Raw genomic sequence first — 15,236 nt, forward strand, 5'->3', positions numbered from 1 at the left:
CCTACTTCAAAGATTCAATCTCCTTCTCCAGAGGAAATGGTCATTGATTTTCTATGCTCTTAGGAGTGTAGATCTATGTTGATATTGTACCTATATCTATGTGTATGTATATATATATATATATACTTTTTTCCTTGCACAAATGGAAGCATATTACACACTGGTGTGAACCTTGATTTTTCACATGACTTTTCACATAATGAAGATTGTCCCTAACAAATGTATAAATCTAATTCAATCTTTTTAATAGCTACATTGAAAAATTCATTGAAAAGATAAATTAGGCTTTATTGAAACAATTCTCTATGAATGGACATTTAGAATGTTTTGAGTCTTTTGATATTAAAAATAATACTTTTAATGGAAATCAGCCTTTATGTATACGTGCAAATAGTTTACAGGATAAATACTTGGAAGTGGAATTGCTGAGCAAAAGTATACATATATTTTTTATTTTAATTGCTATTGCCAACTAACCCTTCAAGTGTATTGCACTGGATTATACTCCCTCCAACAGAATATTGAAACCTATTTCCACATACCCATAAGTCATCAAACTTTCTAGTTTTGCAAATTATAGGTTAAAATTCATATCTAGTAATTTTAATTTGCATTTCTTTAATTTTGAGTGCAGCCGAGTATTTGTCATATGTTTCTAAGTAATTTGTATTTTTCTTTCTTTAAACTGTCTATTCATAACCTTTGCCCATTTTTTTATTGGATTGTTGGCTTTTTTCTTTTTAATATTCATATTCATATACTAAGGAGATCAGCCCTTGATCTGTCATACGCCGTTGCAAATTTTTTTTTGAGGTTATCATTTGTCTTCAAATGTTATCTATGGTATCTTTTTCTTGTAGAAATGTTTGTTCTTTATATAGTCAAATTCATCATTTCTTTTCTTTTTAATGTCTAAGCATCAGCATCATCATGCATGATGTTGCAATGCCCAGGAGCTGTATCATTTTTGTTTGTTTGTTTAACTGTCTCAAGATGCAGAAAAGTTTGCAACAATATTCATAAAAATATTTATTCTGGAGCATCAGTAAGCAATAACAACACCTTTCCTGGAATATTTTCTTGAAGACCACTGTTGATACTTTTGAGGTTCTTCAAGACAGCATGATAACACATGGATGTGTTGCCTGTAGAAACAATGCTATGAATATTTAGGACTCCCCTTCCCCCCTCATTGGGGAGTTGCCACTTAACATTTAAAAGAGTGCAAAGAGGCAGATGTGGAAGAAACTGGTGAGTGTGTGCCTTAATCCAAAAATAATAACTGCACCTCTCCTTGTATAGTGATATCTCATAGCGATGACACTCTACCACTGTACAAAAGTCTTACCTGGTCATTATATAATCTGATTCATATGACAAAGCTAGACAATCAGGGATTACTATCTCCATTTTGCAGATATGAAAATTAGGAAAGGCAGTGGCTTGTCTAAGCTTACATGGTCACCAAGTCGCAGAAGGGGGTAGAACCTAAGTCTTTTGATCATAGATGCAAAGTTACTTTAGACTCTACCGTAGCCTCTCTGGCTCAGCTCACTACTTTTCTCCCTGCTGCTGAAACACCTCACCACCAAAGAAGAAATTGCTCCATGGAACCAGCCTCATCAGCATGTCATGTTTGAGGTTGGTATATGCAGCAAGGAACATTAGGCTCTGCCTCTTAGCTAACAGGTCACCTTTTAAGAGCAGAGCTGTACTGGACCCCACACTGTCAGATGGCATGCGAACACCAGCTGATTTATGTTCAAATTCAATAGCCCCTATAGAATAGAACTGCAGGAAATCTGACAGCAGAGTCCTTGCTATATGATGAAGGACGCTAGTGTTTACAATACCTACCTACAGATTCACATTTACAGTTTCAACTGATCACAAGTCTCTTTGGAATCTCACTTCTTCCAAGAATGGGCTGCCACTCTAAATTATGGCACCAAAGATACAGTCCCAAGTCTATTGTTCAGAGCCTATGACTATGAACATGTCTACTCACGGAGAAGAATAATGATGAAGGCAGGTAGCCTGAGCTACTACTGATATTTGGTATGATCGCAGGTATCCAGCACTACTGCTAATTTGGATGGTGTAACTTCTTTTAGTTTGGGGAAGCGAGGGGCCATCCTGTGTACTGTAGGATGTTTAGCAACATGTTGCATCAATTCTCCACCCACTAGATGCCAGTAGCAACCCCCTTCCCCCATTACGATAACCAAAAATTTCTCCAGACATTGCCAAATGTGCCCTGGGGAACAAGATCGCCTCCAGTTGAGAAACTCTGATACAGAGCCTTAATACATTCTGCCAAGTTCCTGAAAAGACCTTTGATTCCCAGTGATGGATCTATTAGGTGAGATCTCAGATTGGCCCACTGCTCAAACTGAAAGGGAAAGGAATGACCAATAGAAAAACTATCTGAATATACTAAAGTACAATTAAAGTTTGCAAACAACTATCGAGTTATCTGCTTAGAAAGGGTATCTTTACTTGTCAACATTTGGGGCAGAATAGGGACTTCAGATGAAGAGGATTAAGTTGATCATTAAGTTGATCATGACTTCAATTCATGATATCACAGGTCCCTTCTTTTATATGTGTGTATACTTATATTTATATATTTTATTTATCTCCATTCCTTATTCTCATGCCCATCACTCCTCAATGGGATCTATCCTAATATGTTTAACACATATCTTTTTGTTTGCAGGTGTCCTTGTATAATGTGTACAATTTTGAATACATTCTTCTCATTAAAGTATACGGAAGTCCACAATCACTTACAATTCTGAAACCTCCCAGCTTTGAACACCAAAGGTGTTTTTCTTAAGCTCACTGAGCAGCAAAATATGACTCATGGGATGTGAGGTTATTTGTAGCCTTTATCCACTTAATGTAACCATTCCTACATTTTGCTGCAGAAATATTGTGTTCAATCATGAGATGTTACCTTTTCACTTTCTAAAATCCAAATTTTTTGTATTCCCAAACAAGTCTGACTCCAAGGGGTTTAACTGTCTATCTCTAGTGTTATATACAGATCTTACTCTTTTTTTTTTTTTTTTTTTGGCGGTACGCGGGCCTCTCACTGCTGTGGCCTCTCCCTTTGCGGAGCACAGGCTCCGGACGCGCAGGCTCAGCAGCCATGGCTCACGGGCCCAGCCGCTCTGCGGCATGTGGGATCTTCCTGGACTGGGGCAGGAACCCGTGTCCCCTGCATCGGCAGGCGGACTCTCAACCACTGCGCCACCAGGGAAGCCCTCTGTTTTTATCTTTATGTTTTTACCCAGTATTATGTTTTAAAGATCTACCCATGTTGATGCAGGTACATATAGTCCATTATTTCTAACTGCTGCAGGGTATCCATGAAGGGGATCCCTCACATTTCACCTACTCATTTACCTACTGGTGGGCAACTAGACTGCCTTCAACTCCCACTACTACGAACAGTGACTTAAAGAACATCTTCATATACAGGCTTTATGGATCTGTATAAGAATCTCTTTGGGATGTACATGCCAAGATAGAATGCTGGGTCATCAGGTATGCAAATACTTAATCTGACCAAAGCTAGACGCCAGAATGCCCTCTAGTATAGCTACATCAGTCTACTTGCATTATAGAAAAGATCCTAGAATCCTACATTTCACCAACGTTTGTCAATATCCAATGTACTCATTTTTGCCAGTCTAAAAAGTACAAGGTGATACCTTATTCTTATTTTCTTTGGCATTTTTCAGATTATAATATATCTGAGCATCCCATGATGCTGGTTAGCCTTTGGGGTTTCCTCTTTGTATACTGCCTGTTCATAAGTTCTGCCCATTTTCATTGGGGTTTCTTTTTCTTGCTGACTTGTAGGAGTTCCTTGTATACTCTCCTATTGGTTTTAGACATTGCAAAATATCTTCTCCCAGTCTGTCAGCTATCTGTTAACTTTGTTGATGGTTAACAGGAAATCATAGTACAGAAATTCTTAATTTTTATATAATCAAATTTACGAGTATTTCACTTATGGCTTGGGGCTTTGACGTTTTTAAGAAGTCCTTCCCACTCTTGAGAGACAAAGATAGTCTCCTACATTTTCTTCTACTATTGTAATAACTTTATTTTTCACATTTGTCTTTAACCTACTTCCAAGTGGCTTCACTTCTGTATGTTGTTTTAGGTTGGAGTCCAGTTTTATTTTTCACCTTACAGTGAGAATTTTCTAGTAAACAATCCATGCTTCCCTGATTGTCCTGGGTGCTATTGTATCTTTATACTAAATATGCATATATATGAGTCTGTCTGTAATTTTCTATTTTGTTTCAAAGGTCCATTTGGCTATCCTTTTGCCAAACACTATTTTTATTATTATTGCTCTGAACTATGTCTTTATATCTGGTAGAGCTACTTCCCCATCTTTATTATTCCTTTGCAAGCTTAACTTAGATATTCATGGGCTTTTATTCTCATATATTTTAGAGTAGGCTTATTATTAAGTTCTTCAGAAAAGTTTTTTGTAATTTGTGTTGTGATTGCATTGAATATGTGAATTAACTAGAAGAGACTTGAGCTATTTACATCTCAAGGTCTTCCACCCAAGGGTATGTGTTTCCCGTTTAAATTAAATCACTCTATGTTCTCGATTAAATTTTCTCCAAAGACTATTTTATGCTTCTACTAACCCATGTAATAATCACAACAAACCTATGGTACTTTTATTATCATCATTTTCCAGATGAGGAAACTGAGCCGAGAGAGATAAGTAACTTGCCCAAGAACACACAGCAAGTAACTAACAGAACCTGGATTCAAATAGTTTACAGTCCATATTCTTAACCACTGTACTGCCTCTCCATCTACAGGCAGTTGCTTTATAGTTTGGCTGCTACTGTGAATGGTATTTTGTTTTTATTACTGTCTATTTATTATCTGGTATATTATTTTTATTATATTTCTAATTGGTTGTTGCAGATGTAGAGAAATTTGGTTGATTTTTGAAAGTTGGTATTTGTATCCAGTGAAGGTGCTGAATTCTCTTATTAGTTCTAGTATTTGATCTGTTGTTTCTGTTGCTAATAGTGACAGTTTTTGCCTTTTATGTTCCAATTTTTAAATCTCTCATTTCTTTTTCTTTCCTTATAGCATTGGCCAAGACTGCCAGTACAATGTTAGATATCATGTAGTAGTAATCATGAGCAAAGAATGTCTCTTATAGAAAAGTAATGTTATCCCAGAAGAAGGCTGTTGTTCTATCTTGGCTAAAGGATGTGCAGCACATCAGAGAACTTTCACAAAAGTATAGGCTAGAAACTGTGTCTGGTGGCCAAGAATCCATTCTGAGCAGAGGCCCTACGCTCATTTATGCTGCAGAAATTACTTTTCCATAGGAGATGGCCCTTCCAAGGGAGAAATAGCTCAGTTGTGATAAACTTGACTTCATCTGACTTAAGTACATTTAACTCCATCCTAAACCCCTATGGCAACAACACAGCTCAGCACCTGTCATTTGCTTCACACAATCTGCTATGCAAGTGTTTCTGACAATGCATTGTTCTCTGTTCCCAAGGGGTAATTCACAGACTGCAGCATTGGAAGGAGCTTTGGAGATCAACTATTGCTCCCGTTTTACACAGACCTACAAGTCCCTATGGTGGGTACCTCATCACCCTTGAGCAGATGAACTGCTAGGGGGACTGATGCCAAAAACAGAGAGAGTTTGAATCAGACAAGGGGTTAACACAGCTTTCTCCTTTCTCCTAGTTGGCTTCATCACTCCATCTTCAGTAAAGTTTGGCCCTGCCGAGTGTTCATGGTAACATCTCAAGGCTTACCTCATCCTTCCCGACTTCAACAGGGATCCAGAGGAAGCACCCTCTCTTCTCTCCTGTATTCTAAAAGGCTTATCCCTATCCAAGTTTAGTTAGTGTATCTGCACAAAGGTGGGCACTGGCAGCTCCATTGTGAAGTCCTGGGGCTTTAGTGCAGTCAGATCCATCAGAGATGCTGAGTGGGTGACCAAACACACCCCTCCCTTTCACACATACCCAGGGTGACTAATGCTCGTGGTAGAAATGAGTGAACTGAAAAGTCCCACAGGAACCTCAAACCCAACACATCCAAAGTGGAACTTCTCAGTGTCTCCTCCAAACTCACTCCTCTCTTACAGTAACCCCTGTGCAGGAACTGGAACAACCTCCATTCAGCCATTCTCAGCACCTTCCTATCCCTCTCACCTGAGGAGTTACCAAGTCTTGGTCCCTCCCCACCCTAAGGATCCCTCTTGCCCAACCTCCATTCTGAATAGGGCCTTGGCCACGCCCTCCCACTCCTGACCCCTGGGATCCATCCTCCATACTACTGAAAGATCTTCCCATCATGCAAATCCAGCCATGTCTCCTGCCTAAAACCCTAGAAGGCTCCCCACCACCCTCAGCAGAATGTACACTCCTTAGCACAGCATCTACTACCCTCACGGCAGAGCGCCATCACCCTCACCAACCTCACACCCTGTATAGGACCCCTAGATTGCCACCTCCCTCTACCTTCCTTGACTGTACTTCTGATTCCTGTTCCCTCAACCTAGAACCTGCATCCCATCCCACTGGAAGCGGTCTAATGCCTACTCACCCTTCAACATTCAGGTCGCAGCCCCCTGCTTCTGGGAGCTTTTGCTGTCCCCTCACTCCCGTTGCTCCTTCTGACTTGCCCTCTCTCTGGCCTCTCCTGCCAAGACCCTGCACATCCATCCCACTAAATTGTAACGATTCTCTCCTGGACACTGTAAAAAACTGGATTCTCTAGGAGAGTAGTTACTGCATAGCCAGTCTGGTTTCATCCCTTTCCGTGTTTAAGAGGGTACCCAGGAACAAAACACATTGAGTCAGATTTGGTGTGGGAGCGCCCCCAAAGTGACCTGTTCACTGCTGGGTGCCCCACACCTGGCACAATGTCGGCCGGGCACACCGTGGACTATCTGAATAAAGGAATGATAAATGAATGATTTGCCCACCCCTGTCCAGAACCAGCCCAGAGGTCAGGGCTCATCCTGGATATAGATGGAGAGCGGGTGGCCCTACTCGGCGCTCCGTCGGGCGGGGGCGCTGCAGGGAGGCGGGGCCAAGGGTGGGTACCTGGGGGCGGGGGCCGTCCGAGGGTGGCGGGCCAGGGGTCGGGCTTGCCCGGGGACCCCGCGCCGCGACTCTGCGCGAATTTCTCTTTCGTTTTGGGCCAGGCCGGAGGCGGCGGGGCCGTCCCGGAACGACTGCGGCCGGGTGCACTGGGAGTTAATCCGAAAGCGCCGCAAGCCCCGCGGGCCAGACTCCACGTGTCACCAAGAAGCTGATGTAGAGAGGAGATAGAGAGAGAAAGAAAGCAAGAGACCAGAGTCCCGGGAAAGTCCTGCCGCGCCTCGGGCAATTATAAAAATGTGGCCCCCGCGGGTCGGCCTCCCAACCACCGCCCTCACCTGCCGCGTGCACCCGTCTGCGTCCAGCTGCCCGCTCGGTTCGGTGCCCCCGCAGCGCCGCTCAGCATGTGCCCGCCGCGCAGTGAGTAACCAGCCCGAGACTAGCGCTCGGCGCTTGGGTGGGGAGGGGCGGCGGCCGGGAAGAGGAGGCAGAAACTTGGGACAGGCTCCGCGGAGCCTGGAAGGCAGTGAGCAATCTTAGGGCAGAGAGAACGAAAGGGGGAAAGACATTGCGGGCTTACCCTGCGCTCGATAGGATATCGTCTCTTTTAACCTTGAAAGAGCCCTGTGAGCTAAGTATTATGCCCACTTCACAGATGAGAAACTGAGGCCCCACGGGATGGTTTCTTGCCCAGGGTCCTAGGCTACAGCTCTAAGAGGGCAGATCCCAGCCGGCTTCAAAGCGAGGCTTTGTCACCCCACTGCTTACAAAACACTGGGTCGCTTCACCACCTGGCCTCACTTTCCCTCCTCCTGAAATGGAGACTTTTTCTGGGTGAACTCTGTCCACACCCCTGTCTGAACTCACAAGGTGGCCGCGACAGCGAGTAGGCTTCTAATGCTAGCACAGAGCGCTGGCCTCCAAGAACCTGATTCATCTCTCAGTTGTTGAAGGAAGACTGGAAACGGGTGGAGGGAGGCAGGTGCTCAGAAGAAGTGGATGGGTGGAGATGGCCAGAAGAGATGGAAGATGGAGGTAGGCCAGCTTATCCTGCCCCTCCATTTCCTTTCAGGCCTCCTCCTTGTGGCCACCCTGGTCCTCCTCCACCACTTGGACCACTTTAGTTTGGCCAGGAACCTCCCCGCCACCACAGCAGGCCCCGGAATGTTCCAGTGCCTCAACCACTCCCAAAACCTGCTGAGAGCCGTCAGCGACACCCTTCAGAAGGTGAGCTTTTCAATGTCCTGGTTCCCACTTTGCAGCCTCTGTAGTGAAGGGGCATCTCCGAACCCTTGGTCACCTGAAGGAACTGCAGGGAAATTGTGGAAGTTAATCAGGAGCTGTCAAGAGAAGAAGAGGGAACTTTACAAATGGCCCAACTATTAGCTAGAGTTGCAGTGAAACTGTGTCTCCAGAGAAAGCAGGAGAGGTGATAAATTATAATGGCATTCGTTTGGGCTGTGTCTACACAGAGGAAAGTGGATACTTACAGTGTTCCTTGTAGCCTGCCAACAGAGTTGGAATTGTGTCAGGCCCACACTGTTCCTCTGACACACTTATCAATCCAGGAAACCTCTATTAGGGGCGGCCTCTGTGCTCCAGGGCCTGCGAAGATGAATTAGCCTTGCGTCTAATGCTCCTCTCCAGCTTCCAGTCTGGTGACTCGGCTTGTTGCTGGAGCATCACATTTCAGGGAGCTCGTGACAGTGCACATCCAGGCTTCATTTTCTAGGGAGAGAGTCATCTAATTTTATTTACAGCTTCAGTCATCTTTTTAGCTTTCATATTTTAATGCAAAAAATTTTTTTTTCTTCCTTTAAAAGCACTCCAACATCTATTGCTTTTGCTGCAACAACCTAAGACTGATGTTTTAAAAGATGGCCTTTCGCCTTCCTGCTCTCTAGTCAATCTTTCTTGAAGATTTCTAGCTTGTTGCTTTATGAATATCTTAAAGTAAGCTCAATGCTACGAGTCCTTCTTAAAGAACCCCATTTTCCCCCTTCTAATCTTTCATAACGTGCTGCCAGTTTTTCCTTACAGTTCAATCCATCTTAATTAAAAAGGCAGCTCACCAAGTGAAAACTGCAGAGATAGGTGCTTTGATTCCTAAAGAAAGGTTCGATCTAGGTAAAATGTAGGAGCTCCTGTTTAAATAGATGCTTTATGTGAAAAAGCTGTCTCTTCTACTCTCAGATGCAGCACCAAAGGTGAAAGATTGCAGAACTCAATTTGATTTTTTAATATGATTCCTGCATCAATTTTGCCAGAACAAATCAGCTGGCTACTTGCAGAGGAAATAGAGGTGGCAAATGCATGTGACTCACAGGCCATATCTAGTCCACAGATCTGTAGAGTTTGGCCATGTCTTTTTTATTTCATTTTGATTTTTGAGTTTGATGCCATTGAAAAAGTAGACCTCCCATATAAGTATCCAAATTTCCAGCTTCTCCTGAAAAGATCTGAAAAACTATAGCAGTGGGCCCACATTTTCAAGTCTAATTTTTTTTTGCTCTATTTATTCATTTTTTTCATTCAGCAAGTACTTATTGAGTGCCTACTGTATGCCAGGCACTATTTTATAGATTCTCGAAGGTCATCTTTTTTAACGATGCAATAGTAATAGAGAGAGAGTCGCCGTTTTCATTTTGGAACAAAGGAAAGCAATTATCACAGAAATAAAACTATTGTGTTATTTGGAGATTTTTTTTTTCTTATTGAAGTATAATTGCAAATCTAACTTTTTAGAACCTGCTCAGGATAGCAGCTGCCTCGATCTGCTTGACCACGTCCAGGAACAGTGTATTCATTTTCTATTGCTGCTGTAACAGATTACCACAAATTTAGTGGCTTTAAACAACACAAATTTATTATCTTACAGCCCTGGAGTTCAGAAATCCAAAATGGGTCTCACTGGAGTAAAATTAAGGTGTCAACAGAGCTGTATCCCTTTCTGGAGACTATAGGGGAGAATCCAATTTTCTTGCCTTTTCCAGCTTCTAAAAGCAGCCCACATTCCTTGGTGGGACCCTTCCATCCTCAGAGCCAACAAATGAGACTTAATCATGCTGCATCACTCTGAGCTTGACTCTCTTGCCTCTCTCTTCTGCTTAAAAGGACCCAGTGATTACACTGGACCCACCCAGACACTCCAGGATAACGTCTCTATTTTAGAGTCAGCTGATTAGCAACCTTAATTTCATCTGCGACCTTAATTGCCCTTTGCCACGTAACATAACCTAGTCTGTGGTTCCAGGGATTGGGAGGTGGATATCTTTGGCAGGGGCATTATTCTGCTTACCACAGACGGGAATTTTACTACTTGTACCCCAGCATGTTCTGTACTCTCAAGCTTTGATTCATGGCTCACACTGTTCCCTCTGCCTGAAATTCCCCCTCCTCTGTAGATGCCCCATCTCTGGGGAAGACTTTGCTTCCCTTTCCACCCCCTTCCCAGAGCTTTCTGACCCTTCTCAGCCCTTATCACTTGCCAGCATGTCTCCTGGTCATTTGGGCACTTGCCTGACTCCACAGCTGAACTTGGAATTCTGGGGGACATAACATAGTCCCCTTCTTTGTCACCTTCCTTTGTACCTAGCATAGTGCCTGGCACACATCAGGCTTGTTAAATGGAACAATGATCTCGCTCTTCAATCAAAAAGTCATCGACTTCTTAATATCATAATTATAGTCAACATGCCTGTAAGATGACATCTGTGTGTGTGTGTGCGCACGCGTGTGTGTGTACACCACATATTAAATCTCCGCTTGTCTTTAAGGTTGCATGTTTGTTATGTTCATCATGTAGTGACCTAACAGTCCCCCTTTAGAAGCTATTCTTGAAAAAGATATTCATAAAACACAGCCATGCTGGCAAAAGGAAAAAACGGTTTTCACCAGAAGCAAGTGTCACAGCGTGGTGTAGAGGCTGATTAGCACAGCCTGTTGAAATGATTTATAGTGTTTACGTAATGGAAAAACATATCATCCAGAGAAACATGTCCTAAGCAAAAGGGGAGGAGGGATGGAGAGAGAGTGTAAATGATCTGTTTCCTTTTGTCTTATGAAGACTCAAATTCCTACAGCTCAGAGGTGGAGGTCAAGGGCAGCCGGCTCTAGCTTTGGTGCCAGTGCCATGGGGAGCTGGGTGCCTTATTAATCTGGTAAACTGGGTTTCTCTTTATGTTTTACAGGCCAGACAAACCCTAGAATTTTACTCCTGCACTTCTGAAGAGATTGATCATGAAGATATCACCAAAGATAGAACTAGCACAGTGGAGGCCTGCTTACCACTGGAATTAGCCACGGTATAGAGGGTTTTCCTCCCAAAGCTTGTAATACAGTTAAGAGCTGTGCATCAGACCTCGTCTTCTTCCAAAAATGTGCATGCTTCTGGGGTCCATCACCATGGGACTTTAACAGGTCCCATTGTAGAAGTTCAATTTAGAAAAAAAATTTATAAAAACATGGTTTTTCACAACAGTGTGAGATATACTTAACAGTACTGAACCGTACACTTAAAAATAGTTAAGATGGTAAATTTTACATGTATTTTTTACCACAGTAAAAAAAAAGAGATAAGTTTGAGAAGAAAAGTCAGAAAAATTTACATTAATAATTAATGTCTTTGATGTGGTTTTTTTTGGGGGGGCTCTAGAATGAGAGTTGCCTGGCTTCCAGAAAGAGCTCTTTTATGATGGTAAGACACAAAATTCTTTCCTCAAATGCAGCGGCAGGGGAAGGGGGGGTACGTTTTTAGCCCATCTCAATAGTTCCTTCCCCACTTTGTCGTATTATGCAGACCCTGTGCCTTAGCAGTATCTATGAGGACTTGAAGATGTACCACATGGAGTTCCAGGCCATGAATGCAAAGCTTCTGATGGATCCTAAGAGGCAGATCTTTCTGGATCAGAACATGCTAGCAGCTATTGCTGAGCTGATGCAGGTAAGGTCTTCCTCATGCTGAGACCACCAGCCAGGGTCCGTGATGAAGGGGTATACCATCAGCCCTTCCTGGGTTGGGGGAGGCCTGAAATGCCCCCTTCTGAAGCCAGTTACATATTGGGGGAGACAGCCTTGAGGGCACCCTCTAGAGAGAGGGCAACATGAGCAGGTCACATTAAGGAAAGCAGCCTCCTGCTTGTTGACTGTGTGGTATGCACCAGGCTCTGGGCAAAGGTGCATACATTTCCTTATGCTGTCCCCTTGGCAGCCACTTGGGGTCTGTGCAAATGAGGAGACCAATCTTAGAGGGTTAGCCACTTATCTGAGGTCACACAGCTTGGAAGCGGCAGAGGCAGGATTTAAACCCCCATCAAAGGGATTCCACTGCACTCATCTTCTCATGCATCTCTAAAGCCTCTGGGATGTACATGCAAGGGGCTGGCATGCATATCTGCAAATACTGCTAAGAGAAGACAAGCGGGGCTGGTGCCTGGATATGATGCATGCTGAACCAAACTGTGAATGAAAGAAAAGAATGACCTATCACCTGGGGACAGCCACAGTATTACTCACAGACAAGAATGTGCTTTGTAACTTTCTGAATCACCATAGCACATGATGCTAACATAAAACACAGAATTATCCACTTAAGAAAGAGCAGGGTGAGTGCCATGTTGGCCAGGGCATGGGATAAAAATACGGCATGAGAAATGATTGTCTGAAAAGAAATTTATTTCATTCATCCTTTTTAAATTTTTTTTTGGGGGGGGCACCAGATTACTTGTTTGAAAGGCAGTGAACATCATGCAAGTATCAAAGAATGTTACCATCTAGAGAGTTGTAGATGATATTTCATTTTCAGGACCAAGAGTCGAATCAGTTCTACCAGTAATCAGACAACTATGCTCAGACCTTTTGTCCCTCTGTGCCTCAGTTTCTTCCTCTGTAAAATGGGATGACTTTACCCACCCTACCTTTCTTTTAGGCTTTTTGTGAGGAAGTACAAGCAAAACTGCTGATCATTGTGCAAATATATAGTCTTGCATTGTGTTATCAAATTAAAGGGCTCAAACTGCCAGGTTTATTTATCTCACATGAATAAGTGTCTTTAGTCAACAGGTCTGATACTGACTGAGAGTTTCCAATCAATAGCAATCCATCACCTCCCCATTCTCAAAAGGAAGCCGCTTCTTAATGTAACATATAAAAATTAATTACATATCACAGCAGATGTCATCTTAACAGAATTGTTCCTTTCTGAAATACAACTCCCACTGATGATTTTCTAAATAGCTTTCAGGGTCTTTTCAGAGCTCACTGAAGATCCATGTGCTTGGATAATGAGCATTTCTTCTCTCAGGTTCTGCCTGCCCATCTGGCTGGGAGTAGATTTGATTTGGTTTAGGAGATGCAGTGAGGGAGTGGGTTGCAGGCTCTGAGACATGCATTGGCTTCACCCATCTTTACGGATGAACGTTTTAATTTTGGAATACTGTCTATGTCATGCTCAATATTTATTCTCCTAGGCCCTGAATTCCCACAGCAAGCCTGTGTCACAGAAACCCTCCATGGAAGAACTGGATTTTTATAAGACTAAAATCAAGCTCTGCATACTTCTTCATGCCTTCAGAATTCGTGTGGTGACCATCGATAGAATGATGAGCTATTTGAGTTCTTCCTAAAAAGCTGAGGTCTCTCCTAAACTTAAAGCCATTTTGATAAATATTGGAACCAAAGAAATTATAATAGGGCATGGGTTAAGAACTGGGGCGGGGGTGGCTTGACCTGTTCCTACTTAAGCTGGTACAGGAATTCTTATGCTTGTTTACATTAGTCATTACTCCAAATTTGCAGGATGTGACTGTTCTATCCACGATTCCTTTGATCAAGTCTATTTCATATTTACTATGGATAAGTTATTTTTAAGTTTTCATGAGCAAATTGATGAGGGGAAATGTCCTCCCAGAACGTGGTTTTTTTTTTTCCCTTTAATAGAAGAGCAAGAATTTATAAGCTATTTCAGTACCAACGATTTTGTAGGAACAAACACTCAAGCATAATTTATTTTTAAATATTTATTTATATAATTTTGTGTTCATGAAAGCATGTGAACTTATATTTATTTATGTTATATTTATTAAGATATTTATTGTCAAGTGGATTTGAGATATACCTTATGTTGTTTTAAAATAAAATGACTGAATTAAATTCTCATATTTTTCTAATGTGATTGGAATACTTTGAGTGTTAAAATACACATCACGGGAAAACTGAAAACTCTGATGAAATTTGAACAAAATCACCTTAGAAAGAATGCCATGATATTCTTACTCATTTCCTAGTTCCTTTAATCTCATATTTTAAAGGGAGCCTCATAAGGCTAGATCTGACTTAATACTGAGGCCGTTGAGTGAGTTAGTTTTTGAGAATATACTTTATTACTTTTGTTCAACATCTGAATCTAAAAATAAAATACATAAAAATGTTTTTCCCTATTAACCACAGCCCCATAACATACTGTACATTAAACAAATACAAAATAATAACCACCAACTGGGAAAAGCATCATTAAGAGGTCTTCTAGTCAAATTATTCTAATTTTTGTGACCCTTTGGGCTCTCAGGGGGAAGTTGTTTCTAAATTACAACTAGAAAAACTCTCCCTTTGCTTTAAATTATATAGAACTTCTGCCTGAACCACATGGATAATTGCCTTCCTTTGGCTTAAGAGATGTGCTTTTTAATTCTTTAAACCAAGAGAATTTTAGAAGATTTACCTGATGGAATACCATGTAATTTTCAAACTCTGATAATCACATTCCTCCTTAATATGAAAAGGTTGTAAGAAATGAATGATTCAGAGTCCGTCCTGTCCCCCCTACCTTTCCTCATGTGAATCCTCCCCTCCAGAGCTCAATTCTTATCCCTATAAACAGGGAGGGGAGTGTGTATGGCCACCCCAGGTCCTCACGTGTGGGGAAACTTACACGTTTTTCAGAGTCTCACCCCACTTGATGTACAATTAGATAGAAATCATCAAGCTGGATCCCATCACATACCTTCTTTTCTTTAGGAATTCCTCCCCAAGCTTGGATGACTGGCAGGTGATTCACAGGTAGGAGTTTCTTGCCTTTAAGTATCGGTTTTGGGGTCAGCAGCTTCGACTGTGGCG

At 42.2% G+C, this 15,236-nt stretch overlaps 1 protein-coding gene and 1 long non-coding RNA gene across 4 annotated transcripts in view; one reads left to right on the forward strand and one right to left on the reverse strand.

Moving 5' to 3' along the window:
* LOC132491155 (uncharacterized) overlaps positions 1-7,539 on the reverse strand; it is a 22,796-nt gene extending 15,257 nt beyond the window's left edge. For both annotated transcript variants that reach the window (XR_009532638.1, XR_009532637.1), the window contains exon 1: positions 7,463-7,539. This is a non-coding gene — a long non-coding RNA (uncharacterized LOC132491155). The remainder of the gene's footprint in view (positions 1-7,462) is intronic.
* Positions 7,514-13,747, forward strand: IL12A (interleukin 12A). Of its 2 annotated transcripts, none has more exons than XM_060100001.1 (6): positions 7,514-7,544; positions 8,197-8,351; positions 11,315-11,428; positions 11,779-11,820; positions 11,881-12,066; positions 13,592-13,747. In XM_060100001.1, the coding sequence occupies exons 1-6, from the start codon at positions 7,529-7,531 to the stop codon at positions 13,745-13,747; spliced, it is 669 nt and encodes a 222-aa protein (XP_059955984.1). In that variant the 5' UTR covers positions 7,514-7,528. The 2 variants fall into 2 exon arrangements, with proteins under 2 accessions (XP_059955984.1, XP_059955985.1); XM_060100002.1 differs by having other exon boundaries at positions 11,923-12,066.
* Positions 13,748-15,236: the final 1,489 nt, after the last annotated feature.

This window comes from Mesoplodon densirostris, chromosome 5 (genome assembly GCF_025265405.1).
Source record: "Mesoplodon densirostris isolate mMesDen1 chromosome 5, mMesDen1 primary haplotype, whole genome shotgun sequence".
NCBI classification, from domain to species: domain Eukaryota; kingdom Metazoa; phylum Chordata; class Mammalia; order Artiodactyla; family Ziphiidae; genus Mesoplodon; species Mesoplodon densirostris.

What these genes read in the sequence shown, in the direction of transcription:
- IL12A (XM_060100001.1), top strand. An exon ending in TACCACTGGAATTAGCCACG is followed by an intron (nt 11,429 to 11,778) that starts GTATAGAGGGTT and finishes GGGGGGCTCTAG; the next exon opens with AATGAGAGTTGCCTGGCTTC. An exon ending in CTATTGCTGAGCTGATGCAG is followed by an intron (nt 12,067 to 13,591) that starts GTAAGGTCTTCC and finishes TTATTCTCCTAG; the next exon opens with GCCCTGAATTCCCACAGCAA.